Source organism: Triticum dicoccoides, chromosome 5A (assembly GCF_002162155.2).
Source record: "Triticum dicoccoides isolate Atlit2015 ecotype Zavitan chromosome 5A, WEW_v2.0, whole genome shotgun sequence".
NCBI lineage: Eukaryota > Viridiplantae > Streptophyta > Magnoliopsida > Poales > Poaceae > Triticum > Triticum dicoccoides.
The window spans coordinates 426803038-426817280 of record NC_041388.1 but is presented as its reverse complement, the minus strand read 5'-3'; the positions used below and the strand labels follow the sequence as shown (position 1 = coordinate 426817280).

At 43.2% G+C, this 14243-nt stretch overlaps 1 protein-coding gene and 1 long non-coding RNA gene across 2 annotated transcripts in view; one reads left to right on the top strand and one right to left on the bottom strand.

The window, feature by feature from the left end:
- The first annotated feature begins 103 nt into the window (after window positions 1-103).
- On the top strand, window positions 104-12619 carry LOC119302053. Its single transcript, XR_005147311.1, has 3 exons — window positions 104-390; window positions 10665-10721; window positions 12203-12619. It is a non-coding gene; the product is annotated as an uncharacterized LOC119302053 (long non-coding RNA).
- A 1117-nt stretch (window positions 12620-13736) lies between these two features.
- LOC119302052 (DNA-directed RNA polymerases II, IV and V subunit 11-like) overlaps window positions 13737-14243 on the bottom strand; it is a 4651-nt gene continuing 4144 nt past the window's right edge. Inside the window, exon 6 of the mRNA XM_037579071.1 lies at window positions 13737-14108. Within this exon, the coding sequence (XP_037434968.1) occupies window positions 14064-14108 (45 nt within the window). The 3' untranslated portion in view covers window positions 13737-14063. The remainder of the gene's footprint in view (window positions 14109-14243) is intronic.

Below are 14243 nucleotides of genomic sequence, written 5' to 3'. Positions count from 1 at the left end.
ATTCACTGTGCTCGTCGATTGGGCAAGTTGTGCTTCTTTCTATTGGCCGGTCGTGGCTGATATAGCCAAGAGAAAGCTTACGAGGGAAGGGAAAGAAGGCCTCTGTACGCCTGCAGCCCAAGTCGCACCCCCCACGTTCTCCATCCCTACACGCAACCTCTTCCTCTCCTCCGCATCTTCCAGGCTACAGCAGAGGGCAGTCAAGGGGGCGAGCAGGATGGGTCCAGCCGATTTCTTCGCCGGATCTGGAGCCTAAGGGCGACGCCGACGAGCACGCAGCCACGCCAACATTGTTGCCTCGAGAGAGGAGTGGGTGGGAGGAGAAGGCGGCGGCTCGAGGGCAAGGTGGGTCGGGGGCAAGGGGTCAGAGCTTCTCGCCTGATTCATGGCGTAAGTGGATATGCGCTTTGGTATCGATTCCCTTTTCTAATTCAAGTTCTTGCGGAAGTCTCGTACAGAATTGGCGTCCTAACTTTATTTTAGCAGATATATTTTTATCAGATTTTAGGCTTTCCCCCGCTGCCTCTAATCACAAGTTGGAACCCGATTTGCTTTCTTTCCTTCAGACTCTAGTTCATGCAAAAATACGAACATAGCTTTCCTGTACCCAAGACCAAGGGACGAGCGTTTGGACTTGCCCTGTTCAGAAAAATAAGCTGAACATTTTTTCATATTTGTGCAGGGCATGCTTGATCATATTACTCTTAATTTAGCACAGTTCTGTGTTTATTGGAAAAGTATCAGTTAATCAGTAAGTCGGTTCACTTAGCTGAAAATGACACTAAAGGTCTCAACAAGTGGTACTTGCTGCCCAAAATCAGCGCTTTCCAATTTTCTCCTCAATTTATGCAAGGAAAAGAAAGACGATAGTTATTTAGACCCTCCCCCTCCTTTTTCCAACTCCTCCCTCTTGATTCCTGGGTGTTATTTCATGAAATCGGGGTGATTTTAGCTTCCCCTAAAGCAACGCGCTCATCGCCCATGCCCATCCTCCTCTTCTCATTATCGTCTCCGTCAGCAGGTGAGATATCATGCTTCCTCTCTGGTCTCGATTTCGTGTTGCTATTCTACTGTGTGTTGTACTCCCTCCATTCCATAATATAGTGTGCCCGCGCTTCCCGAGGTCCAACTTTAACCATAAATTTAACCAACGAGACCAACTGCGGCGAGAGAAAAAAATTATATAATTGAAAACTTCTTTCAAATACGAATTCACTGATATAATTTTTGCTCCCGTCGCAATCGGTCTTGGTAGTTAAATTTACGGTCAAAGTTGATGTTGGGTTTCGTAGTAATTTCAAAAAATTTCCTACGCACACGCAAGATCATGGTGATGCATAGCAACGAGGGGAGAGTGTGATCTACGTACCCTTGTAGATCGACAACGGAAGCGTTTGGTTGATGTAGTTGTACGTCTTCACGACCCGACCGATCAAGCACCGAAACTACGGCACCTCCGAGTTTTAGCACACGTTCAGCTCGATGACGATCCCCGGACTCCGATCCAGCAAAGTGTCGGGGAAGAGTTCCGTCAGCACGACAACGTGGTGACGATCTTGATGTACTACTGTCGCAGGGCTTTGCCTAAGCACTACTACAATATTATCGAGGACTATGGTGGCTGGGGGCGCCGCACACGGCTAAGAATAAGATCACGTGGATCAACTTGTGTGTCTCTGGGGTTCCCCTGCCTCAGTATATAAAGGACCAAGGGGGGGTGCGGCCGGCCTAGGAGAGGCGCGCCAGGAGAGTCCTACTCCCTCTGGGAGTAGGATTCTCCCCCCCCCCACCAATCCTAGTTGGAATAGGATTCGCGGAGGGGGGAAAAGAGAGAGGGTGGCCGGCCCCCTCTCCTTGTCCTATTCGGACCAAGGGAGGGGAGGGGCGCGCGGCCCACTTTGGGCAGCCCCTTCTCTTTTCCACTAAGGCCCACTATGGCCCATATAGCTCCCGGGGGGTTCCGGTAACCTCCCGGTACTCCGGTAAAATCCCGATTTCATCTGGAACACTTCCGATATCCAAACATAGGCTTCCAATATATCAATCTTTATGTCTCGACCATTTCGAGACTCCTCGTCATGTCCGTGATCACATCCGGGACTCCGAACAAACTTCGGTACATTAAAATGCATAAACTCATAATATAACTGTCATCGTAACCTTAAGCGTGCGGACCCTACGGGTTCGAGAACAATGTAGACATGACCGAGACACGTCTCCGGTCAATAACCAATAGCGGAACCTGGATGCTCATATTGGCTCCTACATATTCTACGAAGATCTTTATCGGTCAGACCGCATAACAACATACGTTGTGCCCTTTGTCATCGGTATGTTACTTGCCCGAGATTCGATCGTCGGTATTCCAATACCTAGTTCAATCTCGTTACCGGCAAGTCTCTTTACTCGTTCTGTAATACATCATCCCGCAACTAACTCATTAGTTGCAACGCTTGCAAGGCTTAAGTGATGTGCATTACCGAGAGGGCCCAAAGATACCTCTCCAACAATCGGAGTGACAAATCCTAATCTCGAAGTACGCCAACCCAACATGTACCTTTGGAGACACCTATAGAGCTCCTTTATAATCACCCAGTTACGTTGTGACGTTTGGTAGCACACAAAGTGTTCCTCCGGCAAACGGGAGTTGCATAATCTCATAGTCATAGGAACATGTATAAGTCATGAAGAAAGCAATAGCAACATACTAAACGATCGGGTGCTAAGCTAATGGAATGGGTCATGTCAATCAGATCATTCACTTAATGATGTGATCCCGTTAATCAAATAACAACTCATTGTTCATGGTTAGGAAACATAACCATCTTTGATTAGCGAGCTAGTCAAGTAGAGGCATACTAGTGACACTTTGTTTGTCTATGTATTCACACATGTATTAGTTTCCGGTTAATACAATTCTAGCATGAATAATAAACATTTATCATGATATAAGGAAATAAATAATAACTTTATTATTGCCTCTAGGGCATATTTCCTTCAGTCTCCCACTTGCACTAGAGTCAATAATCTAGATTACACAGTAATGATTCTAACACCCATGGAGCCTTGGTGCTGATCATGTTTTGCTCGTGGAAGAGGCTTAGTCAACGGGTCTGCAACATTCAGATCCGTATGTATCTTGCAAATCTCTATGTCTCCCACCTAGACTAGATCCCGGATGGAATTGAAGCGTCTCTTGATGTGCTTGGTTCTCTTGTGAAATCTGGATTCCTTTGCCAAGGCAATTTCACCAGTATTGTCACAAAAGATTTTCATTGGACCCGATGCACTAGGTATGACACCTAGATCGGATATGAACTCCTTCATCCAGACTCCTTCATTTGCTGCTTCAGAAGCAGCTATGTACTCCGCTTCACATGTAGATCCCGCTACAACGCTTTGTTTAGAACTGCACCAATTGACAGCTCCACCGTTTAATGTAAACACGTATCCGGTTTGTGATTTAAATCGTCCGGATCAGTGTCAAAGCTTGCATCAACGTAACCTTTTACGATGAGCTCTTTGTCACCTCCATATATGAGAAACATATCCTTAGTCCTTTTCAGGTATTTCAAGATGTTCTTGACTGTTGTCCAGTGATCCACTCCTGGATTACTTTGGTACCTCCCTGCTAGACTTATAGCAAGGCACACATCAGGTCTGGTACACAGCATTGCATACATGATAGAGCCTATGGCTGAAGCATAGGGAACATCTTTCATATTCTCTCTATCTTCTGCAGTGGTCGGGCATTGAGTCTTACTCAATTTCACACCTTGTAACACAGGCAAGAACCCTTTCTTTGCTTGATCCATTTCGAACTTCTTCAAAACTTTGTCAAGGTATGTGGTTTGTGAAAGTCCAATTAAGCGTCTTGATCTATCTCTATAGATTTTAATGCCTAATATGTAAGCAGCTTCACCGAGGTCTTTCATTGAAAAACTCTTATTCAAGTATCCCTTTATGCTATCCAGAAATTCTACATCATTTCCAATTAGTAATATGTCATCCACATATAATATCAGAAATGCTACAGAGCTCCCACTCACTTTCTTGTAAATACAGGCTTCTCCAAAAGTCTGTAAAAAACCAAATGCTTTGATCACACTATCAAAATGTTTATTCCAACTCCGAGAGGCTTGCACCAGTCCATAAATGGATCGCTGGAGCTTGCACACTTTGTTAGCTCCCTTTGGATCGACAAAACCTTCTGGTTGCATCATATACAACTCTTCTTCCAGAAATCCATTCAGGAATGCAATTTTGACATCCATCTGCCATATTTCATAATCATAAAATGCGGCAATTGCTAACATGATTCGGACAGACTTAAGCATCGCTACGGGTGAGAAGGTCTCATCGTAGTCAATCCCTTGAACTTGCCGAAAACCTTTTGCGACAAGTCGAGCTTTGTAGACAGTAATATTACCCTCAGCGTCAGTCTTCTTCTTGAAGATCCATTTATTCTCAATTGCTTGCCGATCATCGGGCAAGTCAACCAAAGTCCACACTTTGTTCTCATACATGGATCCCATCTCAGATTTCATGGCTTCAAGCCATTTTGCGGAATCTGGGCTCACCGTCGCTTCTTCATAGTTCGTAGGTTCATCATGATCTAGTAGCATGACTTGCAGAACAGGATTACCATACCACTCTGGTGCGGATCTTACTCTGGTTGATCTACGAGGTTCAGTAGTATCTTGTTCTGAAGTTTCATGATCATCATCATTAGCTTCCTCACTCACTGGTGCAGGTGTCATAGAAACAGTTTTCTGTGATGCACTACTTTCCAATAAGGGAGCAGGTACAATTACCTCGTCAAGTTCTACTTTCCTCCCACTTACTTCTTTCGAGAGAAACTCCTTCTCTAGAAAGTTTCCGAACTTAGCAGCAAAAGTCTTGCCTTCGGATCTGTGATAGAAGGTGTATCCAATAGTCTCCTTTGGATATCCTATGAAGACACATTTCTCCGATTTGGGTTCGAGCTTATCAGGTTGAAGTTTTTTCAATAAGTATCGCAGCCCCAAACTTTCAGAAACGACAACTTTGGTTTCTTGCCAAACCACAGTTCATAAGGCGTCGTCTCAACGGATTTTGATGGTGCCCTATTTAACGTGAATGCGGCCGTCTCTAGAGCGTATCCCAAAACGATAGCGGTAAATCAGTAAGAGACATCATTGATCGCACCATATCTAGTAAAGTACGATTACAACGTTCGGACACACCATTGCGTTGTGGTGTTCCGGGTGGCGTGAGTTGCGAAACTATTCCGCATTGTTTCAAATGTACACCAAACTCGTACCTCAAATATTCTCCTCCACGATCAGATCGTAGAAATTTTATTTTCTTGTTATGATGATTTTCAACTTCACTCTGAAATTCTTTGAACTTTTCAAACGTTTCAGACTTATGTTTCATTAAGTAGATATACCCATATCTGCTTAAGTCATCTGTGAAGGTGAGAAAATAACGATATCCGCCACGAGCCTCAATATTCATCGGGCCACATACATCTGTATGTATGATTTCCAACAAATCTGTTGCTCTCTCCATAGTACCGGAGAACGGTGTTTTAGTCATCTTGCCCATGAGGCACGGTTCGCAAGTACCAAGTGATTCATAATCAAGTGGTTCCAAAAGTCCATCAGTATGGAGTTTCTTCATGCGCTTTACACCGATATGACCTAAACGGCAGTGCCACAAATAAGTTGCACTATCATTATCAACTCTGCATCTTTTGGCTTCAACACTATGAATATGTGTGTCACTACTATCGAGATTTAAAAATAGACCACTATTTAAGGGTGCATGACCATAAAAGATATTACTCATATAAATAGAACAACCATTATTCTCAGATTTAAATGAATAACCGTCTCGCATCAAACAAGATCCAGATATAATGTTCATGCTTAATGCTGGCACCAAATAACAACTATTTAGGTCTAATATTAATCCCGAAGGTAGATGTAGAGGTAGCGTGCCGACTACGATCACATCGACTTTGGAACCGTTTCCCACGCGCATCGTCACCTCGTCCTTAACCAATCTTCGCTTAATCCGTAGTCCCTGTTTCGAGTTGCAAATATTAGCAACAGAACCAATATCAAATACCCAGGTGCTACTGCGAGCATTAGTAAGGTACACATCAATAACATGTATATCACATATACCTTTGTTCACCTTGCCATCCTTCTTATCCGCCAAATACTTGGGGCAGTTCCGCTTCCAGTGACCAGTCTGCTTGCAGTAGAAGCACTCAGTTTTAGGCTTAGGTCTAGATTTGGGTTTCTTCTCTTGAGTAGCAACTTGCTTGCCGTTCTTTTTGAAGTTCCCCTTCTTCTTCCCTTTGCCCTTTTTCTTGAAACTAGTGGTCTTGTTGACCATCAACACTTGATGCTCCTTCTTGATTTCTACCTCCGCAGCTTTCAGCATTGCGAAGAGCTCGGGAATAGTCTTATTCATCCCTTGCATATTATAGTTCATCATGAAGCTCTTGTAGCTTGGTGGCAGTGATTGGAGAATTCTGTCAATGACGCAATCATTTGGAAGATTAACTCCCAATTGAATCAAGTGATTATTATACCCAGACATTTTGAGTATATGCTCACTGACAGAACTGTTTTCCTCCATCTTGCAGCTATAGAACTTATTGGAGACTTCATATCTCTCAATCCGGGCATTTGCTTGAAATATTAACTTCAACTCCTGAAACATCTCATATGCTCCATGACGTTCAAAACCTCGTTGAAGTCCCGATTCTAAGCCGTAAAGCATGGCACACTGAACTATTGAGTAGTCATCAGCTTTGCTCTGCCAGACGTTCATAACATCCGGCGTTGCTCCAGCAGCAGGCTTGGCACCCAGCGGTGCTTCCAGGACATAATTCTTCTGTGCAGCAATGAGGATAATCCTCAAGTTACGGACCCAGTCCGTGTAATTGCTACCATCATCTTTCAACTTTGCTTTCTCAAGGAACGCATTAAAATTCAACGAAACAACAACACGAGCCATCTATCTACAAACAAGCATAAACAAGCAAGATACTTATCAGGTACTAAGTTTCATGATAAATTTAAGTTCAGTTAATTTACTTAAAGAACTCCCACTTAGATAGACATCCCTCTAATCCTCTAAGTGATTACGTGATCCAAATCAACTAAACCATGTCCGATCATCACGTGAGATGGAGTAGTTTCATTGGTGAACATCACTATGTTGATCATATCTACTATATGATTCACGCTCGACCTTTCGGTCTCCGTGTTCCGAGGCCATATATGTATATGCTTGGCTCGTCAAGTTTAACCTGAGTATTCCGCGTGTGCAACTGTTTTGCACCCGTTGTATTTGAACGTAGAGCCTATCACACCCGATCATCACGTGGTGTCTCAGCACGAAGAACTTTCGCAACGGTGCATACTCAGGGAGAACACTTCTTGATAATTAGTGAGAGATCATCTTATAATGCTACCGTCAATCAAAGCAAGATAAGATGCATAAAAGATAAACATCACATGCAATCAATAAAAGTGATATGATATGGTCATCATCATCTTGTGCTTGTGATCTCCATCTCCGAAGCACCGTCGTGATCACCATCGTCACCGGCGTGACACCTTGATCTCCATCGTAGCATCGTTGTCGTCTCGCCAAGCTTGTGCTTCCACGACTATCGCTACCTCTTAGTGATAAAGTAAAGCATTACATCGCGATTGCATTGCATACAATAAAGCGACAACCATATGGCTCCTGCCAGTTGCCGATAACTTGGTTACAAAACATGATCATCTCATACAATAAAAATCAGCATCATGTCTTGACCATATCACATCACAACATGCCCTGCAAAAACAAGTTAGACGTCCTCTACTTTGTTGTTGCAAGTTTTACGTGGCTGCTACGGGCTTAAGCAAGAACCAATCTTACCTACGCATCAAAAACCACAACGATAGTTTGTCAAGTTGGTGTTGTTTTAACCTTCGCAAGGACCGGGCGTAGCCACACTCGGTTCAACTAAAGTTGGAGAAACTGTCACCCGCAAGCCACCTATGTGCAAAGCACGTCGGGAGAACCGGTCTCGCGTAAGTGTACGCGTAATGTCGGTCCGGGCCACTTCGTCCAACAATACCGCCGAACCAAAGTATGACATGCTGGTAAGCAGTATGACTTATATCGCCCACAACTCACTTGTGTTCTACTTGTGCAAATAACATCAACACATAAAACCTAGGCTCTGATACCACTGTTGGGTTTTGTAGTAATTTCAAAAAATTTCCTACGCACACGCAAGATCATGGTGATGCATAGCAACGAGGGGAGAGTGTGATCTACGTACCCTTGTAGATCGACAACGGAAGTGTTTGGTTGATGTAGTCGTACGTCTTCACGGCCCGACCGATCAAGCACCGAAACTGCGGCACCTCCGAGTCTTAGCACACGTTCAGCTCGATGACGATCCCCGGACTCCGATCCAGCAAAGTGTCGGGGAAGAGTTCCGTCAGCACGACGGTGTGGTGACGATCTTGATGTACTACTATCGCAGGGCTTTGCCTAAGCACCGCTACAATATTATCGAGGACTATGGTGGCTGGGGGCGCCGCACACGGCTAAGAATAAGATCACGTGGATCAACTTGTGTGTCTCTGGGGTTCCCCTGCCTCAGTATATAAAGGACCAAGTGGGGGTGCGGCCGGCCTAGGAGAGGCGCGCCAGGAGAGTCCTACTCCCTCTGGGAGTAGGATTCTCCCCCCCCCCCCAATCCTAGTTGGAATAGGATTCGCGGAGGGGGGAAAAGAGAGAGGGTGGCCGGCCCCCTCTCCTTGTCCTATTCGGACCAAGGGAGGGGAGGGGCGCGCGGCCCACTTTGGGCAGCCCCTTCTCTTTTCCACTAAGGCCCACTATGGCCCATATAGCTCCCGGGGGGTTCCGGTAACCTCCCGGTACTCCGGTAAAATCCCGATTTCACCTGGAACACTTCCGATATCCAAACATAGGCTTCCAATATATCAATCTTTATGTCTCGACCATTTCGAGACTCCTCGTCATGTCCGTGATCACACCTGGGACTCCGAACAAACCTCGGTACATCAAAATGCATAAACTCATAATATAACTATCATCGTAACCTTAAGCGTGCGGACCCTACGGGTTCGAGAACAATGTAGACATGACCGAGACACGTCTCCGGTCAATAACCAATAGCGGAACCTGGATGCTCATATTGGCTCCTACATATTCTACGAAGATCTTTATCGGTCAGACCGCATAACAACATACGTTGTTCCCTTTGTCATCGGTATGTTACTTGCCCGAGATTCGATCGTCGGTATTCCAATACCTAGTTCAATCTCGTTACCGGAAAGTCTCTTTACTCGTTCTGTAATACATCATCCCGCAACTAAATAATTAGTTGCAATGCTTGCAAGGCTTAAGTGATGTGCATTACCGAGAGGGCCCAGAGATACCTCTCCGACAATCGGAGTGACAAATCCTAATCTCGAAATACGCCAACCCAACATGTACCTTTGGAGACACCTGTAGAGCTCCTTTATAATCACCCAGTTACGTTGTGACATTTGGTAGCACACAAAGTGTTCCTCCGGCAAACGGGAGTTGCATAATCTCATAGTCATAGGAACATGTATAAGTCATGAAGAAAGCAATAGCAACATACTAAACGATCGGGTGCTAAGCTAATGGAATGGGTCATGTCAATCAGATCATTCACTTAATGATGTGATCCCGTTAATCAAATAACAACTCATTGTTCATGGTTAGGAAACATAACCATCTTTGATTAGCGAGCTAGTCAAGTAGAGGCATACTAGTGACACTTTGTTTGTCTATGTATTCACACATGTATTAGTTTCCGGTTAATACAATTCTAGCATGAATAATAAACATTTATCATGATATAAGGAAATAAATAATAACTTTATTATTGCCTCTAGGGCATATTTCCTTCAGTTGAAGCACGTGGATAGAGGAAGCAATACATTGTGGAATGGAGGGAGTATGCAAAACTTATTGGAAAGCCGCGTGGCTTTCAGCAGTCTGCACCCCACCAAGGTGTGGTGGCCGGTGGAGTTGACTTATTAGCTCGCATGCACTTGTTTAATTGATTCTGCATGGCAGCAATGATTTCTGCTGGTTTTCAATGACTAGGTGATTGTCCGATGGGTTATGCATCCATGCGCGTAAATAATCAGGTTTCTGGCAAGGGCACATGATTATCTCTACTCCGTCATGTCCTCTGCTGTATTTTATACCAAGGACGAAAGCTAGAGGTGGATGGAAAATTCTTGCTCATGGGTTGTTAATGAGGCAACCTTCATGGTGAATTTGTTTAAACAACAGAACAGTATTAAATTCATTCTATGAATTAATAAGTAAAACATCTTTTCTATTCGAATTGAATCTATCCAAGGAACCTCTCAGGCAACAACATCGTCTGCTTCTTGTTTCAGTTATTAAGCTTGGGCTGTCTAAACCTGAAAAATTACTATTCTTATTCCATTATGTTCAGTATCAAGCGGGTTTCTCTTGATGTGTACAATAGTCGAACAAATATTTTATGGTATGATTTTTTTCATATCAAGCTGATACTAGATTTATTTGTTGGTTTGTGTTGCTCATTATTTCTTCCTTTGCTTGATGTTCAGCGTGTTGATGCTGCATGGAAGCATTGGAAGCGAAAAAAAATCTACACATACCTAAATGTAAGTGAATCTCCCCGTCTTAATTTAGGTTGACCTTGCAGTCTCGCTTACCCGTTCTGCTTCGCCCATCGTTCAGTGTAGTTTATGTTGAATAGCTAGGTTGGTCCATGAGATCATATATTGTACTGCCGTTTATTTAACCCAGCTGCTACATTGAATATTGATAATCTGAACACAAAATGTCGCAATTTTCATTTTGAACTTTTATGTGCAAGTGGATAAAGTGGTCGTATATCAGTCTGCACTTCTGGACCAAAACCAGTTTTGCATGGTCATTTCTTTAAAGAAAGGTTCAGAGGTTCTCCAGAAGGAAAGGAAAATACCACCTGAACTTTTAGCTTTCCACATATGTGTGATCACTTGCTGAGTTTTCCACATCATAAGCTTTTCTTATGAATTTGTGGGATTTTAGTTTTTCAGGTCTCGCAGTTCTGAGTTTTAATTCATGTGCAACCGTCACAAACAGATCTGTCTTGCATTCTAAATATTGCAGCCTTGAACTTATTTACATTTCAGTTAACCTTTGTCCACAAGTGGCAGCCAGTGTTCTGAATCTGTAAATTGTAGTTGAATTCTTAATACATCTATGCCATCTATAGAAAAGCATGACCTCCCGTGCCACTGTGCAACACCACAACGATGAACATCACTTGGCGAACAAGTGTCGAATCAATTTCGATTTGCGATGGTTTGCTCAGAGGGCGTTCTGGCGATGTGTGGTTCTGTTTTAGTAGGGATGTATCTCTTCTACAATATTTTGGTAATTTTGTAGATTAGGATGTTTAATTCTTTTTCGATGATAGTTTAATAGTAGTCAAGATATGGGATCTGCATGTCCATTTTATTTTACTGCATATATCTGTTTTTACTCTTAATTACATCTCTGGAGTATTATGCCCATTCAAGAAGCAAAAGCCATAGCCTCTCCAACAAGGTTTTCAATATTAAGTGGGAAATTTGAAGGTGTATAGGGTAAATATGCAGAGCTCTAGGTATATTCAGTAATAAATTTTCTTTATACATTTCAATATAATTAAAAATGGGGAAATACGAATGAGCTGCCTGTTGTCAGTTGCAATTACAGATCTAAGAATCCCCCTTTAAAAAATTTATCAAAGAGTAATTGTCCCCCCCCCCCCTGCATAGAGAAAGTGTGAGAACCACATAGCTATAGGACTAATCCTGAATGATTGCTTATCAATTTCAGGTACTACAATTATTGTGTAGATTCAAGTAGTGTGTTGTAGTTACCATGTCATATATCTACACAAGAGAAGTTTTTGTGAAGCACCAGCGTAGGATAGCTTTTGAAAGTTTTGGGAAGCCCTGAAGGACATGGTTAGAAGTGGCTGCATAGATGATATGCACAACATTCCTTTGCAAACCTTTAGGATGCTAGATTGAATCACTAGGAAGAAGACTAATGGAGGCATGATATTGTGTTCTGTCATGCCCTCACTCCTTTTCCCTCTTGTCAACAGTACTACTTTCAGGTGGAATACGCAGAGAACAATTTGAAGGAGTACATCCACAGAGACGATGATACCCTACCAGTCAAGCTTGGAGATGGACCACCATCACGACGATCGCTTCATGCTTGGAACTGACAAGAGGGCCACCATCACGATGAACTAATCATAGTTTCGCCACCACCCGAACATTCAGCAAGGTGACATCTGCACCTTCCTTTTCAAGCACAAGCAAGGGCGCCGCCTCTCTCTCATGTGCACTGTCTCTAGACACACCACCGTCAGCCGCAGCTATCGCCTATACATATGATCCATGTATGGTCTTTAGTTTCTCTCTTAAGACTTAATATGCATGTGCTCTGATGACCCAATGAACTATGTATTTAGTTTCTCTCTAAGACTTAATATGCATGTGCTCTGATTATCCAGTGAACTATGTCTCTCTTTTGGTGATCGCCCACCTTTTAGAGGATGGTAGAGTTCGCCATGCTCTGTGATCAGTCATTCATCTTGTAAGACTGTCACCTCTCTGTTAAGATTGACATGCATGCTTTATGAGTTAATATTGTGCTGCTGCAGTTTCTACTCCATGTATTTTCTTTTAACAATTGGCACTCATTTGCGCTGCACCAAATGCTCCAGCAAGATTAGTACACACAGTACCGTAGAGGAGGCGCGCCAAGGGTGCGCCCCAGCCACTAGTATAGATCAACTGCCCCATGGATCTTCACTCATAATGTGTTGCATTTACATCCAAATGAATGGCCATTTGGTGACCTAACATAGATCAACTGTTCTTAAATGCTTATGACTAATGAACTTATATATCCAAGGAATGTATTGATAATCTATATTATTGGGTCTTCTCGCAAAAAAAATCTATCTTATTGGGTCAGACTAGGGACCACATATGTGGGCCAGTTCTTTTCGGCGATTCTCCCAGAATCGCCCTCCTCCCCAGTTTCTCCCAGAATTGTCACTCCATATTTTTTTTACAACCCTATCTAGTTAAGGTCTAATTAGTTAGGATTATAAAAAACATATAGAGTGGTGATTCTGGAAGAAGCTAGGGAGAGGGGCGATTCTGGTAGAATCGCCCAAAAAAACTAGCCAGATGGGCATACCAATCCTATCACCAGATCAGACTAGGTTTTTTTTTTGAAACCAGATCAAACTATTACAAAGAGAATTTCTGGTGCGCACCAAACATGATGTTGTGAGCCATAAACATTTGTTTCATGATGAAGTAGTCTACGAAATTATTTTAACCTTTCAAATCATGAAATTATTTGAACTAACTAGTGTATCAAATAACTCATAATCATAATGATCAATCTTATATTTTCTTTCCAAGGATGGTTTCTTTCAAAATGTTTGTTTGATTATTTTAATAAAAGAAATAGATCTGTGCGCCAACAAGATGAGAAGTTCCTCTAAAAAACAAGATGAGAAGTTGCTTCCGTGATTCTGATCCAGGCCTAGTAAGGACACGAGATCTCGGCACAGGCACTGGGCCGTTGCTCACGCCTGCGCTGGGCTCACTGAGTGAACAAAGTCCGGCCACAATACAGACAGTCTGTTAAGTCAGTTACAATACATCGGCATAACATTCACTCAGTACGAGAAGTCTCGCTGAAGCTGGGTCCGTACCTTCTATCGAACCTGTTAAGAGCGAGCAATTCAACCAGCAGGCGTATCAAGTGCCAACACATGTTTAACAGCCGTGTAATCATACGCAATCCGCACATGAAGAGGTTCGACGAGTTCAGAGGACCATCAACAGGCCTTGTCTATTTTTTTTTCTACCGCAGTTCAGACATCAGATATAACTAGTAGCAAGGGAGATTTCACATCAGCATCCAACACCCTTGACCTAGTAGCCCTGCTTCATCCTTTCCTCGAATCGGGTCTTCTCATCCTGGAAACAGAAAGCTCAAAAGATCAGTGGCATATCTTGGCATGTCTTTCATATGCACTCCATCCGTGGAAGTTAATTCAACTAGAACATATCTAATTTGGAGGACGGCTGATACACTGTCTTAAACGCAGGAGG